This window comes from Mixophyes fleayi, chromosome 7, assembly GCF_038048845.1.
Source record: "Mixophyes fleayi isolate aMixFle1 chromosome 7, aMixFle1.hap1, whole genome shotgun sequence".
NCBI lineage: Eukaryota > Metazoa > Chordata > Amphibia > Anura > Limnodynastidae > Mixophyes > Mixophyes fleayi.
In genome coordinates this window covers 61,702,467-61,720,310 of record NC_134408.1, presented here as the reverse complement: position 1 = coordinate 61,720,310, position 17,844 = coordinate 61,702,467, and the positions used below count along the sequence as shown (strand labels likewise).

The 17,844-nt window shown below is 41.9% G+C and overlaps 1 protein-coding gene across 1 annotated transcript in view; it reads right to left on the bottom strand.

Moving 5' to 3' along the window:
• ARPC1B (actin related protein 2/3 complex subunit 1B) overlaps positions 1 to 17,844 on the bottom strand; it is a 58,502-nt gene that overhangs the window by 27,628 nt on the left and 13,030 nt on the right. Inside the window, exon 2 of the mRNA XM_075179918.1 lies at positions 621 to 686. Coding sequence (XP_075036019.1) covers positions 621 to 684 — 64 coding nt within the window. The 5' untranslated portion in view covers positions 685 to 686. The remainder of the gene's footprint in view (positions 1 to 620; positions 687 to 17,844) is intronic.

Sequence of the window (17,844 nt, the reverse complement as noted above, 5' to 3'; positions counted from 1 at the left end):
GACCTCTCTAAGTGTTATCTATTTACATAGTGACCTCATCAACATGTTTTTTGTTAACTGAAGCTGCATATAAGCAAGCTTCTCTGGGCCATATTTTCTCTATCTTCCTGACAACAGACAACATGACTGTATCTTACCCTGGGCCCAGGTGAAGCGCTAGCAAAAATGTAATGTATTTGGTGTTTTTTTTATATTTTCCAGCTTTATTGTAATATATTTTATGCGTTATTATGACTTGCTGTAAATCCTGCTATATTTTTGCAATTAAATATCTTTTTGCGTTGGAACCACAATAATTGCATTGTACAATGTTTATTGGATAGCGATAAAATGACATTAATAAATACTGTCCATACCCCTGGCTGGAAATCCAAGGGCTGATATGTACAGAACCAAAAATCAATTTAACTACTCAAATAGCAGCAGAGGAGTGGTGCAAGAGGACCAACTGCAAGCCTTAAATTCTTGATTACAGCTTGTGAGCTCTGCCCACACCCCTCCAGCTTTTCAGTTTGCGGAATGGTAGGAAGGTCACCTTAGTAAAATAAAGTTCCTAGGTGGTAGTGCAGTTTTAAAACATTAATAAATCTTATTAATAAATAATAATTTCAGACACTCACGAGTCCCATCTTTATTCCAGGCGTGGCAGCTGATTGGTTCCAAGAGGAAGCTGTGAAACGCCATTACTAAAAAAAAAAATTAAAAAAAAATTAGGAAGAGACACATGTACTGCTCACTGTCTGTTTTCAAGAGATGTATGTGAGATTTTTTGGCAACATAGGGCCTGATGCAGAATTGAACTTATCCAAGCTTGAGTAGCGTAAATTGAGCAAATTCATGCTGCGCATGCCTGCATACAGAACAGACGCATATTGGGCAATGCAGGCTGGAACTTGCACGTCCTTGCACTGTAGGGGTGGAATTGGCTAGAGAAGAGGTGTGCAAGCATAGGCCAAGGATAGTAAGGGGGTATTAACGCAAATGCTGCTCATGCAAACCTAAAGACACATGCATATAAGTCTGTTAGGAGGCATATTATTTGCACCTGCTAGAGGGCATTTGCAAATACACACAGATAACGGTGACTTAGTGTAAACCAGGTGCATACACTGCCATTGCGGAGCCTGATGTAATTTTCAGCTGTGTACGGCTCTGCATGATGGCGGAAATACACTATTTTTTAATGTGCTTATTTTGAGAGTCCAGCCCTTAGTGTCAAAGCACAAATGTAAAGTACATATAGCAACCAATCAACAATTAGCTTAAACGGTTGGGTTCAAGTTAAGCGAATGAAGGAAATGTATGTTTGATTGATATGACTTACTCTGCACATTTAGACAGTGGAAACAACCCAAATTATAATATTGAAACAGAAAAAGGCTATTCTTGTCTCTTGGTACTGTATATTAGTGTCAGAAAAGGCAGATATTTTGCAATACATTTATTTTGCTGTCATACTTTGAGGTTTAATTTGAATATTGAGCAATTATTATCACTATAATACAATGAATTCTTAGGCATTACTAGAGGAATGCAAGAGATACATTTCTGTAATCCCTCTATAGAAGAAAGGGAGTCTAGATTTCTGATAAAGCCACAGGTTTGTAGAATTTTAGAAATAGCATATTTTTATTAGATTAAGATATCCAGCCTTATTAAATCACCTGATAGCAACTATATTGCTCCATCATACAGATAGTACCTACCTCTGAGAAAACGCTGCAATGCTGATGCTGCTCCCACTCATTTAATTCACTCTCCTACAAGTAGCAACACTACTACTGTCATTGGTTACAGTAATAAGGTTGCATCCTCTCGTGAACTCAAGTTGGCAGAAGTTCACTGCATGAAGTGCAATTTGTGCTGTAACAAATGTCAGTGCAGATATTGCTTCTCTTGCTGTGTTGCCTTTTTGTAGTTACCCCATTTAGCAGTGTTCACTGTGTTAAGTCTGCTCACAAAACACAGTCCTCATTTAAGTGGCGGAACCATGCAAGTTGGTAGGTGTGTGTGTTTTATCTGCATAATGACATTTAGATTAGTGTTTAAACCGGACTCATCTGTACTCAATCATTTTAGCTTTCTTTGGAGCCCAACGAACAGTTAATCATCAGAATGTATCAGCATTTCTAGCTGATGTCGGTCTGGCATTAAAAATCGCTATGTTGTTGAGTCAACACCAATTGAATACCAAGAGGAAATAAAAAAAAAAAACTATCAAAACATTGCACAACGGCTGCTATTTCTGCCTGCTAAGAGAAAGGGGGATTTGTATGAGCTAATCCTTCCTCATACAGTTTTAGCAACATTCTTCTCAAACATTAATCAGAAAATAACAGCCATTTAAGAGAACATGAACAGAACTAGAAATTTAGAAAGAGAGAAAGTAAGGAAATTCCATTCAATACCTGGTCCAAAGTCTGGAAGACTGATGAAATACGTATTTCTGTATCTCAAAAGCAACAACATCCACTAGAAATATTACAAATTTGTTTCATTTTCACTGGAAAAAGGTTCGGAAATATAATTCTCCATTCTTTACGGAGCAACTGTACTATGTTGACAGGATCCTATGTGTTGATTTTGCCACTGGAAAATCGCAACTTAGCGTCATGGTTTCGTTACAAACTATGGGAGTCTATGCAATAAAGACTATAACATGGAAAACCTCTCTCTATTAGTATATGAATTACTGTAGTTTTAGCAAGTGTTTGTATTGAAATATCGCAGTCCTCACATGAACAGATTTGTAACGCAGACTACGTTTTCCAAACATTAGCTTGGATATTGTAGCCACTCATGAACAGGGGCAGACTGGGCTGGGGGGGCATGGGGACATATGCCCCATGGGCCAGTCCCTTACTGGGCTACCTTGGGCTGGGTCACTGGGCCACCTGCATTTTTTTCTTTAAAATAGGCTGCTGAGTCGAGTCTTGCCCCTCAGGCTAAAATTTGCCAGCCCACCAAAGTATATTTTGGCAGATACATCTTGCCAAGTTTCAACTGTAAAATATATATATATTTTTTAAAGGTAGTCCATTTAGATGATATGAAAGGGACAGGCTCCTATATGTTTTTTGTTCTGTACCCTTTTACATTTAGGTTATTTCATAGTTGCCTACTCTCCCGGAATATCCGGGAGACTCCCGAATTTTTGGGAGTTCTCCCGGGCTCCCGAGAGAGCAGGCAAAGATCCCGGATCCAGCTGTCGCCGTTGTTAAAGATAGTGGGGGAGGGGCTAAACGCTGCATTGTGGCCACGTCCTTGCTGCGATTGGCTAAAATTGCCTAAGATCGAGGGGGCGGAGCCTACGGGCGTGCCATGCGTGGCCATGCCCCCTCCCGGACAGCTGCCTTCAAAAGGAGGCAAGTATGGGTTATTTCTTTTTCCTATTTGTTAAAAAAAATAGTACAATATATTACACAAACTGCTGTAATAGTAAAAAATAAAAACATTCTTCCTGGACATTACAGTATAGTGTATCATCACCACCAGTATATTGTCAAGAGGATGGATAAAAACAAACAAAAAAAAACACTTCTACAAGAAAAGGTTTCATTTCCTCTGATCAAACCAAGGCCATGTGGTGCCACTGGACATTGTCTTAATGTCTGGCTGTGAACACCGATTTTTTTCGATCGCTATGAGCTGCGATGGAAAATGAGCTGAGATTTTAGTAAAAACACAGTCTCCACGGACTGTTCTGGAGACACATTGGGCCTGAATCATTAAGGAAAATAAGGCAAAAAAGGAGTAAATAGTCTCCTGGACAAACCATGTTACAATGCAAAGGGTGCAAATTAGTTTATTATATATTGCATGTAAGGAAATTACTGGCTGTTTTTCATTTAGCACACAATTACTTCATAGCTTTATTTTTATACTGAAATTTAAAGTTGATCTAGGACATGCACTAGTCCAACTATAAATCTGTCCCCACATTTTAATTTTAGCTCCCCCTGGGCGCAGGCCGATTCCATAGTGGGCTACCTTGGGCTGGGCCACCTGAATTTTTTTACCTTTAAAATAGGCTGCTGAGTTGAGTCTTGAACCCCGCCCCCCCCTACAATGAAGCATGGTTTTGTCAAGGTGAAAAGTTTCTCCTTTTTTTGCTTTGCTTTCCTTAATGAGCCAGGTCCATTGTGTCACCTTGCGCAGAATTGAATCTGCCTCTTGTAGTGAGGACTAGATCTTGGCTCACACAATGCTAAATTAAGTTTTACTGGTCCAGACCAGCTATGCTGCTTATTATTATATAAAGTGGAGAGAGGTTACTTGTAAAGTATAAACATAAAATGGAGGTGTTGACAACCTTAAAAAACTATGTTGATTTATTTAATAAAGATATCTTATTGAGTGGTAGTTCTTATTTATGCCATTATAATTAAAGTTTTTGTTTTTCTTATGCATCTCAATAAAATATTACTTTCTCTAGAAAAAATGGTGCTCACTTAAGAGCTGTTTGCATAAGAAGCATATTTCTGTACTGCAAATGTGTCACGGTTGGCTTCCTGGAAATAGATCCCTAGGCTCTGCTGAACATTGCTAGGCCCACCCACGGGCGCGGAGTCTAACAGACAGGTGGTTTTCACCAGGAACCCCCGCAAGGAGGTATGGTCTTAGCAGCACCAAACCTGCAGGTCGCGGTCCGCGAGTGAGTGAACAGCAGAACGTTGTGGAGGAGCCAGTTAAAGCAGGTAGAAACGATGAAACCCACAGGTAAGTAGTATAGATACAGTAACAACAATAATATATGCCGATGGTCAGCAGCCAATAATTCACTAGAAGAATAGGTGCTCTGCAGAGGAATAATGAGGAAGAAGAAGCTTTCACAATGGTGTATCCAGGAGTAGATAGTAGAGTTACTGGAACAGCGGTAGTTCAACACTGAGAATAGGCTGAAAGAACTCAGAGAAAGAGGAGACAACTCAAAAATAGAGGCTGTCTCGATGGAGATGGTGATAGAAGTACTGGAGCAGTGAAAGTTCAACATGGCCACAGGCTGAGAGCGGACCGGGGTAGTGCAGGTAACTCGGGACAACAGCTGATGAGTTGCAGAGGTAGTATGGCTCTGGGAGGCAGCAGTGAAAGAACAAAGGCTGTCACGATGAGGTACTCTGGAATTGGTAATAGAAGTACTGGAGCAGCGATAGTTCAACACGGCCACAGGCTGAGAGCAGTCTAGGGTAGCGGAGGTAACTCAGGGCAACAGCTGGTAGTTACAGATGTAGTAGCAGCTCTGAGTGGTAGAGATGAGAGAACTGGAGCTGTCACGATGAAGTACACTGGAGATGGTATTAGAGGTACTGGAGCAGCGATAGTTCAACACGGCCACAGACTGAGAGCAGACTGGAATACACGCAGACCACAAGGAGAAAAGGAACCAGAACCACAGGCTGCAGGAAGTGAGCTTGAAGAACAGGAATCAGACAGGTGAATCCAGGAGGTTTAAATAGTGCTCCAATACTGCTTAGCCAATCAAAAGAGGGAGAAGGCCCTGAAGTGCAATAGACTTGCACCTGCGCAGAACTGATAATAGCTGAATGAATGAATGAATGAATAGTATCTGATGCTGAAACATAGCAGTTTCCAGATCAATGGGATACAGGTAACGAGACAGGTACCTTTTTTGCGGGACCGAAGCATTACAAAATGTGCACCAAAAATGTGTCTGTGTGTAGACTATGGAATATCAGTGACCTGCCATCCTTTTTGCCTGGAGAGGCAGAACAGGGGTGGGCAAGCTTAACCAGAGTACAATAAGGTCATGTTCACGCAACTGCAACACAATTAGATGTGGGCACGTTCACACATATGTCTTTTATTAGGTATTTCACTTGCAGGTACTCCAAGGCTGGTGCAAAGATACTCAGTGATGAGGATGACTATCGACAGCACTATCTAGCCACTTCTAGTTAGCCAATTGTGTATTGATCCCTCCTGTACCTAAATCAATAGCATCACAGCTACATTACATGAAGTCACGGATGTATATTAGCATTACATAACTGACATTTCCATTTAGATTACTGCAAGTAAGAAGAGTCATTTTTTATATAAAGGGGTAAACAGATGTGGAGGTGTTTGTATTCAATTACATTTTATATGGAAGATGTGAATTTCACACTTATCAATAATACTGTCAAGATAGTATACTCTCGCAAATATGACACTTAATTACATTATTATATTGTATACAAATAGAGTAATGTGACTTTAGCATTTACTACTAACTCTGTCAAGTCACACCTCTACATTATTGTACACGTGTTATGTCTGATGTATGTCTGGTATAAATACTACTGTTTTTGAGATGGTAGTATAGTAGTATACATGATTCTGACTTAAGCTATACATGTAAATATGTTTTTATTGTGCGACTCTTCTTCCTTTTGTTCAGAGTGCAAATGCTTCTACCTCTAAATGAGCCCCAATTTATGTAGGGTTGCCCGGTCTACCAATTTAAAACTAGGAACATATGAAATACAAAAGCTGCATAGCTGCATTGCAATTAGTTCAGGTCCATTATAACCAATTGCAATGCAGTCAATTATACTAACAATGGAACTCACGTTTTTATACTGAATATCCCCCAATTAATAATAAGCATTATTTAATGCAACATTTGGTAATAGTTTACCATGACATAAGGAACTGAAATTCTGTACCAATATGTTAGCAAAGATATACTTCCTTTCCTGTATGTTGGTGTGACTAGTGGACATATGCTAGTTTATCTATCTTAGATTAGCAGTGAATTATCTCAAGCTTCTCTTTATATGGGACAAACCACACCACTAATCTGGTTAAACTCTGGAGAGCAAATGAGGGCACTTAATCTGTTGAGGAGGACTTTTGTCCACACTAAGCAGTAACATTGGTAGCTAATGGTCCTTACCTTCCTTCCTTATTTAGTTAGGATTTTCTAAAATACTCTACATACATGATACTTGTGGGTATATTTAATAAACTGCTGGTTTGAAAAAGTGGAGGTGTTGTCTATAGCAACCAATCAGATTCTAATTATCATTCATTAAGTACATTCTACAAAATGACAGCTAGAATCTGATTGGTTGATATAGGCAACATCTCCACTTTTCACCCGCAGTTTAAAAATATATACCCACTAGAATCTAATTGCTTGCAAAAGGGAACTCCACCACTTTTCCTTTTTGAAGGTTTAGCAAATCTACCCCAAACTGTCACGTAAAGCAACTGCTATGAAAACGTATCTTCCAATAAAGTTCTGAAAAACTCTATGGTACTTTAGTCATTTTGATAAAGTCAGATTAACCTAAATAGTTAAAAAATAGTAATAGTTCAAATAATGCGTTTCCTGGATCCACAGAATTTGAACCTGGAACTTACTCCTTATGGAACAAGAACCTAACCCAACCCATTTACCCTTTTTTCTTTTCCAGAAATTAAAGCCCCCACTCATTAGAATTAGGGTGACCTGCTACTAGTATTGACATTTTTCTCCTAGCACCAAGAAAAGATGGGACATAATAAGGTGAAAAAAAACAAGTTATATGAACATGTAAAAATACAAAAATGAAATATTCTACAAGGAAACTGTTAGACAAGTGGTAAAACCTCTCACAAACCTTTTGTAATTAGACCATGGAAGAGAGGATGTCTTAATACAGGATTAGTGGAAACCATTTTGCAGATTCAATTAATGCAAAGTCCCTCTAAAAGTTACCAGGTTTTAAATGTGAATTGATATACCTACTGATGTATCTACAGCATTGATTTTTACTTAATACGGAACCTCAAACATTATTGAAGCTGCTCCCATGTGTCAAACTTTCTCCAGCTGACTAGATATATTAGTTATACAAGGGGAAAATGTATAAAACTGAAAACATTATCCATATAGAAATACAAATTTAATAATCACATATTGAAAAAGGCATAAACAACTTTAAAAAAAAAAGAATAAAAAGGTAACTGTCTCTGATGTGATCAATGGCGTGTGTGATGATTATGTAGTATATCTAATGCACTGGTAGATCAGTGTTTCCCAACTCCAGTCCTCAGGGACCCCTAACAGTGCATGTTTTCCATACATCTTTGCTGGAGCACAGGTGTATTCATTACTAAACTGGCACATTTTGAAAGATCCACAGGTGGCACTAATTATTTCACTTGTGACCTGGAAAATCTGCACTGTTAGGGGTCCCTGAGGACTGGAGTTAGGAAACACTGATCTAATGACTGATTAATTTCTGTTGAATTCATGTATGACCATGTGAATATTTTATGTAACTTGCAATATAATCTCAACCTGTGCTTTGCTAGATAACATGAGTTTGAACTTATGCAAGTGTCATCTTTTGAAACAGCCAGATCAGGAAGAGATAGGGTCTTAGAGGAGTTTGAAGCCCAAAATTGTAAACCATCTAGCCTGAGCAGAAGGAGAGAGGTGAGAACTCAAGGCCCCGTGAACATTCCGATCTCAGGACATCTCTAGCACTTTGAAAACCCTGTAACATTAGGGAGATCAATCTGTCTTTATCGACAGCTAAACTCCAATGGTGGGGGGTGGGGGCTATGTGGAAAAAGGGGTTTAATATCTTCTCCTTGAGACATCAGAGTGTACATTTTCCCAAGGGAGTCTATCAAGACTGAAATGTCCCATACTTCTCAATTGTGTTCCCTCACACATCAGGTCTTAACTAGTAAGTAGAAACTCTGATTTTATTTCCTATTTTATTTTCTGAAACTCATTTGTGTAACATATTGTATGTCTTATTATTAATTTTTGCAAATAAGCCTTGGAAACATTTTTCAGATTAAAAAAAGTTAATCTAGTGTATTCTCTTTGAATTCTTTGTGAATTTACGTAGTCCTGGGAGGCTCATGCTACATGTGTATGTGATTTGTGTGGAGTTTGTATGTTCTCCTCGTGTTTGCGTGGGTTTTCTTCAACACTCCAAAAAAACATACTGGTAGGTTAATTGGCTGTTAACAAATTGACCCGTGTGTGTGTGTTAGGGAATTTAGACTGTAAGTCCCAATGGGGCAGGGACTGATGTGAGTTTTCTGTACAGCGCTGCGGAATTAGTGGCACTATATAAATAGATGATGATGGTTCTGGTGAACGCAGACACCATAATAAATCCTTTGTGGTGGCAGAAAAGGTGTAGTTATTGTTAAGTGACTAAGGTGACGCCAGTCACGGCCAGCTGTTCAGACTGCTGTATATGGGACAGGCTGGGCGTTCGTGACAGCGTGCTTTAGAGATGCAGCTTCAATGCGTTGCCATGCACTTTTTAATATCTTGCTGTTTTTGCAGCACACTACAGCTAATGCATGGGAAATAGGTTGTGCAGCATTCTAACATTTTAGAATGCTGTTGCGCTTTTCAGCAGGTTGAATGGTTCCTTATGAGCTTATTACCACAACAGCAATGCATAGGTGTGAATGCGTCCTCAGTGGTGCCATTCCCAGCATTGCATTATAAACTTTTAACACCACATTTAAAATTTTACAATGTGACATGATCAATTTCTCATGGCCACATTTGCAGTGTTAAGTTATCTGAGAGCTCTCAGATTACCACTTCCTCATCCAGAGACTTCCTTGATCTTTATTTTAGCATATAGCAGCAGTGAGCTTTACTTTCTGTTCTCCCTCTCTCCCTGTGCTCACAACAAAACGTAACAGTCTTCAGAAATTCAATTTATTATTTATCCCCCATAGTCACAGTGGCGCTGAATGGTGCAAATCCACACCAAAACTATAGCACCTAATCAGGGGCGGATTTAGAATTTTATTGTACAGTGGCGATTTAGGGGAGGCGAGTTAGTCCCTGCCCCCTTTTTGATTGTTAAGGCTGCCTGCCGGGCAGCACAGTCTCACTGCCTGTCTGTGCCGAACGGACCTGCACATAGAGTGCAGCCGCCGGCAGCAAGCCCCTGCTATCGCCCCCCCCCCCCCCCCCCCCTGGATCCGGCACTGCAGCTAAACAGAAATTACCTTTCATCTGTTTAGTCAGGGCCTGATTAAGTGCTCCATCACCTTCCAAACCAGGCTAATACGTGGTAGGTAAAAACAAACTTGTCCTTAATTTAAAATCAGACTCCCTTCACGCCCCCCGCCACTAATGTCTATGTTCCTGTGTTTGCAAAACTCAGGTCCATTTGGCTTTTTAAAAGGGTAACAGCAATCTGTGTCACTCATTTAGCTATCATTAAAAGCAAAACTGTATGACAAAACGGAAGCACGAACAAATGCCTGCATCTGTCGTCATCCTACTCATCCTGCCTTCCTACTCGCTTATCCTCAAGCGCCCATCCAAGGATGACACCTTGTCTTCAGCCTTCACAATGGAAATACTTCAACATTAAAACCGTACTACTTTTTATTTTGGAAAACTATTCTCTTATATTTTAAATGTGTCACACCCTAGGCTTCAGCCTAGACAGTAATGGATAATCAGGCCCTGTGTCTAGTTTAAGTTAGATAACTTACTGTATATAGTGAAGAGTATCTCCAAGTCTTGAATATGTTTAGATTTACAACTTTTGGTTGTTTTTGATTAAGTCAGTTACCTTTCAGCTGTATTTTTGTTCTTTTATTATTTTATGATATTTGCTATTAATGTACAGGATTGTTTTGGGGTTTTTTTAAGAAATTTTATTTTGGACAAACATCAGTAATCATCTTTTTTAGTTTTAAAAAGAAAAAGAATCACATGTCAAAAGTAAAAGGATCACACTGAATACTGTTTGTTTTCTATGTGGAAGGTAGTAGATCTACATATATCAATGGATGTGGTTTTTTTAAGGAAACAACTGTCTCAATAATAGATAGAATATAGAAAAATAATGCTGAATCATGCATTTGGGCAACAGTTATGTTTTTTCCACCAAATGTAAGTGTTCTTCTGACATCCGTCAGACCCAGATACGTTTGTCAGAGTGCCAGTGAATCGTCACTCCAGAGAATATGTCCAATGGCTGTGTGCTTTACATCATTCCAGCTGATGTTTGGCATTGCACATGGTGATCTGAGGATTGTGTGTGGCTGCACAGCCATGGAAACCCAATCCATGAAGCTCCCCATGAACAGGTGTTGTGCTGATGTTACTTTCAGAGGCAGTTTGAAAATCAGTAGTTAGTGACAGATGATTATTACGTGCTTCAGCACTCTGTGGTCCTGTTCTGTGTGCTCATGAGACCTACTGCTATGTGGCTGACCTTTTCTTGTTCCCAGACCTTTCCACTTTACAATAATAGCACATACAGTTGCCCGGGGCAGCTCCATCTGGGCAAAAAGTTTATTAACTGACTTGTTGGAAAGGCAGCATGTTATGATAGTACCACAGAGCTCACTATGACCCATTCTACTGCTAATGTTTGAAAATAGAGATTACATGGCTGTATTCTTGATTGTATTCACTTGTTAGCAAAAGGTGTGGCTTAAATGTCGAAAAACACTAATTTAGAAGATACGTCCACCTAATTTTGGCCGGTGTATCTATATATATTTCTATTCCTTTGGAAGTGTCATGATATAATATATGCATTATTATTCAACTATACTTCAGGCCTAGTTCATACTAACCAACTTTTTAATGTTCCAGAGGAATGGGGTTTAGAAGACAGAGGAGGCGTGGTGCTGCAATTTTCCCCAAAAATGAAGCAATTCACCGAGAATCACGTCATGGAGGCCCCCATCCTGCCCACTTCACTAGGAAGTGGGCAGGATGTGTGAGATTGGCCTGCTCTCCCGGGAGACCAACCTGGAATTCGGGAGTATCCCAGAAATTCCAGGAAGGTGGGCAAGTATGGTCTAGCTGCAATTATGTTCTATATTATGAAATGAGTATTGGAGATGCTATTTAAACTAGGGATGAGCGCACTCGGATTTCTGAAATCCGAGCCCACCCGAACGTTGCGGATCCGAGTCGGATCCGAGACAGATCCGGGTATTGGCGCCAAATTCAAAAGTGAAACTGAGGCTCTGACTCATAATCCCGTTGTCGGATCTCGCGATACTCGGATCCTATAAATTCCCCGCTAGTCGCCGCCATCTTCACTCGGGCATTGATCAGGGTAGAGGGAGGGTGTGTTAGGTGGTCCTCTGTGCTGTTTAGTTCTGTGCTGTTTAGTTCTGTGCTGTTTAGTGCTGTGCTGTGCTGTGCTGTGCTGTGCTGTGTTCTGCAGTATCAGTCCAGTGGTGCTGTGTGCTGTGCTCTGTCCTTCTGAGGTCAGTGGTGCTGCTGGGTCCTGTGCTGTGTCCTGTTCAGTCCAGTGGTGCTGTGTCCTGTGCTTCTAAGGGCATAGTTATTTCCCCAATATTCCCCTGTGTTTAAAAAAATAAAAAAAAGTTTTTTTAAAAAATACCAAAAACTACTTTAATATTTTTTAATTACCACAAAATTTTCACAACCAATCCTGCAGTATAAGCCCATTGGTACTGCAATATTACCAAGTTCACACATTCAGCAGTAAAAGTCCAGTGGTACTGCAATATTACAAAGTTTACACATTCTGCAGTATCAGTCCAGTGGTGCTGTGTCCTGTGCTCTGTCCTGCTGAGTTCCGTAGTGCTGCTGGGTCCTGTGCCGTGTCCTGTTCAGTCCAGTGGTGCTGTGTCCTGTGCTCTGTGCTTCTAAGGGCATAGTTATTTCCCCATTATTCCCAAGTTTTTAAAAAATAAAAAAAAAGTAAAAAATAATAAAAAATTTTTAAAAAAAAAAATATATAATAATTATAACCAAATTTGCAAAACCAATCCAGCATTATAAGTCCATTGGTACTGCAATATTACCAAGTTCACACATTCTGCAGTATCAGTCCAGTGGTGCTGTGTCCTGTGCTCTGTCCTGCTGAGTTCCGTAGTGCTGCTGGGTCCTGTGCCGTGTCCTGTTCAGTCCAGTGGTGCTGTGTCCTGTGCTCTGTGCTTCTAAGGGCATAGTTATTTCCCCACTATTCCCAAGTTTTTTAAAAATAAAAAAAAATTAAAAAAAAAAAAAATATATAATAATTATAACCAAATTTGCAAAACCAATCCAGCAGTATAAGTCCATTGGTACTGCAATATTACCAAGTTCACACATTCTGCAGTATCTTGTGCTACATATAATGGAGACCAAAAATTTGGAGGATAAAGTAGGGAAAGATCAAGACCCACTTCCTCCTAATGCTGAAGCTGCTGCCACTAGTCATGACATAGACGATGAAATGCCATCAACGTCGTCTTCCAAGCCCGATGCCCAATCTCGTAGTACCGGGCATGTAAAATCCAAAAAGCCCAAGTTAAGAAAAAGTAGCAAAAAGAGAAACTTAAAATCATCTGAGGAGAAACGTAAAGTTGCCAATATGCCATTTACGACACGGAGTGGCAAGGAACGGCTTAGGCCCTGGCCCGTGTTCATGACTAGTGGTTCAGCTTCACCCACGGATCTTAGCCCTCCTCCTCCTCCCCCCCAATACAAAAAATTGAAGAGAGTTATGCTGTCAGCAACAAAACAGCAAACAACTCTGCCTTCTAAAGAGAAATTATCACAAATCCCCAAGGCGAGTCCAAGGGTGTTGGTGGTTGTCAAGCCTGACCTTCCCATCACTGTACGGGAAGAGGTGGCTCGGGAGGAGGCTATTGATGATGTAGCTGGCGCTGTGGAGGAACTTGATGATGAGGATGGTGATGTGGTTATTGTAAATGAGGCACCAGGGGGGGAAACAGCTGATGTCCATGGGATGAAAAAGCCCATCGTCATGCCTGGTCAGAAGACCAAAAAATGCACCTCTTCGGTCTGGAGTTATTTTTATCCAAATCCAGACAACCAATGTATGGCAATATGTAGCTTATGTAAAGCTCAAATAAGCAGGGGTAAGGATCTTGCCCATCTAGGAACATCCTCCCTTATACGTCACCTGAATAACCTTCATAGTTCAGTGGTTAGTTCAGGAACTGGGGCTAGGACCCTCATCGGTACAGGGACACCTAAATCCCGTGGTCCAGTTGGATACACACCAGCAACACCCTCCTCGTCAACTTCCTCCACAATCTCCATCAGATTCAGTCCTGCAGCCCAAGTCAGCAGCCAGACTGAGTCCTCCTCAATACGGGATTCATCCGAGGAATCCTGCAGCGGTACGCCTACTACTGCCACTGCTGCTGTTGCTGCTGTTAGTCGGTCATCTTCCCAGAGGGGAAGTCGTAAGACCGCTAAGTCTTTCACCAAACAATTGACCGTCCAACAGTCGTTTGCCATGACCACCAAATACGATAGTAGTCACCCTATTGCAAAGCGTATAACTGCGGCTGTAACTGCAATGTTGGTGTTAGACGTGCGCCCGGTGTCCGCCATCAGTGGAGTGGGATTTAGAGGGTTGATGGAGGTATTGTGTCCCCGGTACCAAATCCCCTCGAGATTCCACTTCACTAGGCAGGCGATACCAAAAATGTACAGAGAAGTACGATCAAGTGTCCTCAGTGCTCTTAAAAATGCGGTTGTACCCACTGTCCACTTAACCACGGACATGTGGACAAGTGGTTCTGGGCAAACGAAGGACTATATGACTGTGACAGCCCACTGGGTAGATGCATCCCCTTCCGCAGCAACAGCAACAGCTGCATCAGTAGCAGCATCTACAAAATGGCTGCTCATGCAAAGGCAGGCAACATTGTGCATTACAGGCTTTAATAAGAGGCACAACGCTGACAACATATTAGAGAAAATGAGGGAAATTATCTCCCAGTGGCTTACCCCACTTAGACTCTCATGGGGATTTGTGGTGTCAGACAATGCCAGTAACATTGTGCGGGCATTAAATATGGGCAATTTCCAGCACGTCCCATGTTTTGCCCACACCATTAATTTGGTGGTGCAGCATTACCTCAAGAGTGACAGGGGTGTGCAGGAGATGCTTGCGGTGGCCCGCAAAATTGCTGGACACTTTCGGCATTCAGCCAGTGCCTACCGCAGACTAGAGGCACATCAAAAAAGCTTGAACCTGCCCTGCCATCACCTCAAACAAGAGGTTGTGACGCGCTGGAACTCCACCCTCTATATGCTGCAGAGGATGGAGGAGCAGCAAAAGGCCATTCAGGCCTACACAGCCACCTACGACATAGGCAAAGGAGTGGGGATGCGCCTGAGTCAAGCGCAGTGGAGACTGATTTCCGTGTTGTGCAAGGTTCTGCAGCCATTTGAACTTGCCACACGAGAAGTCAGTTCCGACACTGCCAGCTTGAGTCAGGTCATTCCCCTGATCAGGCTGTTGCAGAAGCAGCTGGAGAAAGTGAGGGAGGAGCTGGTAAGCCATTGCGATTACAGCAAGCATGTAGCTCTTGTGGATGTAGCCCTTCGTACGCTTTGCCAGGATCCGAGGGTGGTCACTCTTTTAAAGTCAGAGGAATACATTCTGGCCACCGTGCTCGATCCTCGGTTTAAAGCGTATGTTGTGTCTCTGTTTCCGGCGGACACAAATCTACAGCGGTGCAAAGACCTGCTGGTCAGGAGATTGTCCTCTGAAGAGGACCGTGACATGCCAACAGCTCCACCCTCATTTTCTTCCACATCTATGGATGCTGATAACATCTGGTCCGGACTGAAGGACCTGCCAACCATTGCAGACATGTCTACTCTCGCTGCATTGGATGCTGTCACAATAGAAAAAATTGTGGATGATTACTTTGCTGACACCATCCAAGTAGACATGTCAGACAGTCCATATTGTTACTGGCAGGAAAAAAAGGCAGTTTGGAAGCCCCTGTACAAACTGGCTCTATTTTACCTGAGTTGTCCCCCCTCCAGTGTGTACTCGGAAAGAGTTTTTAGTGCAGCGGGGAACCTGGTCAGTGAGCGGCGAAGGAGGTTGCTTCCTCACAACGTTGAAAAAATGATGTTTATAAAAATGAATAATCAATTCCTCAATGAAGTACAGCACTGCCCTCCAGATACTACAGAGGGACCTGTGGTTGTGGAGTCCAGCGGGGACGAATTGATAATGTGTGATGAGGAGGAAGTACACACTGTAGGGGGAGAGGAATCAGAGGTTGAGGATGAGGACGACATCTTGCCTCAGTAGAGCCTGTTTAGTCTGTACAGGGAGAGATGAATAGCTTTTTTGGTGTGGGGGCCCAAACAAACCAATCATTTCAGTCAAAGTTGTTTGGTAGGCCCTGTCGCTGAAATGATTGGTTTGTTAAAGTGTGCATGTCCTATTTCAACAACAGACCTCTCAACTGCAGCTCATCCCTCCTCTGCGGGGATAATGTCTCCTGTGCTCTGACACGTCACTCTGTGTACTCTCAGCCTCAGGATCTGACACTACAGCTACCATGCCTCTTGTAGCAGCCCTCACTCCAGGGCCTCTTCCATGTGCAGTGTCCCCCTCTCTCTTGGGTTCACTATAGTGGCATGGAGTTCTCCCCCTCATCCAGGGCACACATTCCTTGCCCTGGCTCAGTCACCACGCTCAGACTTCCAGGCAATGCTGGGGGAGCCTGGGAGCTTCCATCCCAGGTCCCCAGCTACAACTCTCCTCTCCTGTGTCTTCTCTCTCTTTCTGACACTTTAAAGATCGTGCCTTTAAATGAAAAAGTCAGTCTTCATTGCACGACTATGTGCAAGTGCAACAGGGACATTTTTTTGGGTTTACAAAGTCAAACAATAACACTACGACCCTGTCTGTCTGGGGTCTGTCAATGACGAATTGTCTGTAGCATGTTTGGAGGAGGTATTGTGGCCCCGGTATCAAATTGGGTACCGGGGCCACCCCACTATGCAGTCCAGATACTTGTTTGGTGGAATTCAGACCAGTTGAGGGTTTTATTATTATATTGTGTGGACCACTCTATCTATACCACACTACAACTCTATACCACTCTATTTCCTACTTTAATTCTATTTAATTCTATTTCCTACTTTAATTCTATTACTAATTAATTACCATAAAGAGGAACAAAAAAAACCAATTTTACCAAAAGTATAATATGACTTAGACTTACAAACACTACACTTGAAAGATCGTGCCTTTAAATGAAAAAGTCAGTCTTCATTGCACGACTATGTGCAACAGGGACAGTTTTTTTGTTTACAAAGTCAACTAATAACACTTGGACCCTGTCTGTCTTTAACATACTTGATGGGATCTCAATGACGAATTGTCTGTAGCATGTTTGGAGGAGGTATTGTGGCCCCGGTATCAAATTGGGTACCGGGGCCACCCCACTACGCAGTCCACATACTTGTTTGGTGGAATTCTGACACGTGGAGGGTGTATTTATTTTATTGTGGCCCCGGTATCAAATTGGGTACCGGGGCCACCCCACTACGCAGTCCAGATACTTGTTTGGTGGAATTCTGACACGTGGAGGGTGTATTTATTTTATTGTGGCCTCGGTATCAAATTGGGTACCGGGGCCACCCCACTACGCAGTCCACATACTTGTTTGGTGGAATTCTGACACGTGGAGGGTGTATTTATTTTATTGTGGCCCCGGTATCAAATTGGGTACCGGGGCCACCCCACTACGCAGTCCAGATACTTGTTTGGTGGAATTCTGACACGTCGAGGGTGTATTTATTTTATTGTGGCCCCGGTATCAAATTGGGTACCGGGGCCACCCCACTACGCAGTCCAGATACTTGTTTGGTGGAATTCTGACACGTGGAGGGTGTATTTATTTTATTGTGGCCCCGGTATCAAATTGGGTACCGGGGCCACCCCACTACGCAGTCCAGATAGATAGATGCGTATCATAGATAAAGTACATTCAGTGGTGTGGGGCAAATTGAAAAATATTCAAAATGCACTGACATTATCAAAAACAAGAGGTTGTCACACGCTAAAACTCCAACATGTATATGATGGAGAGGAT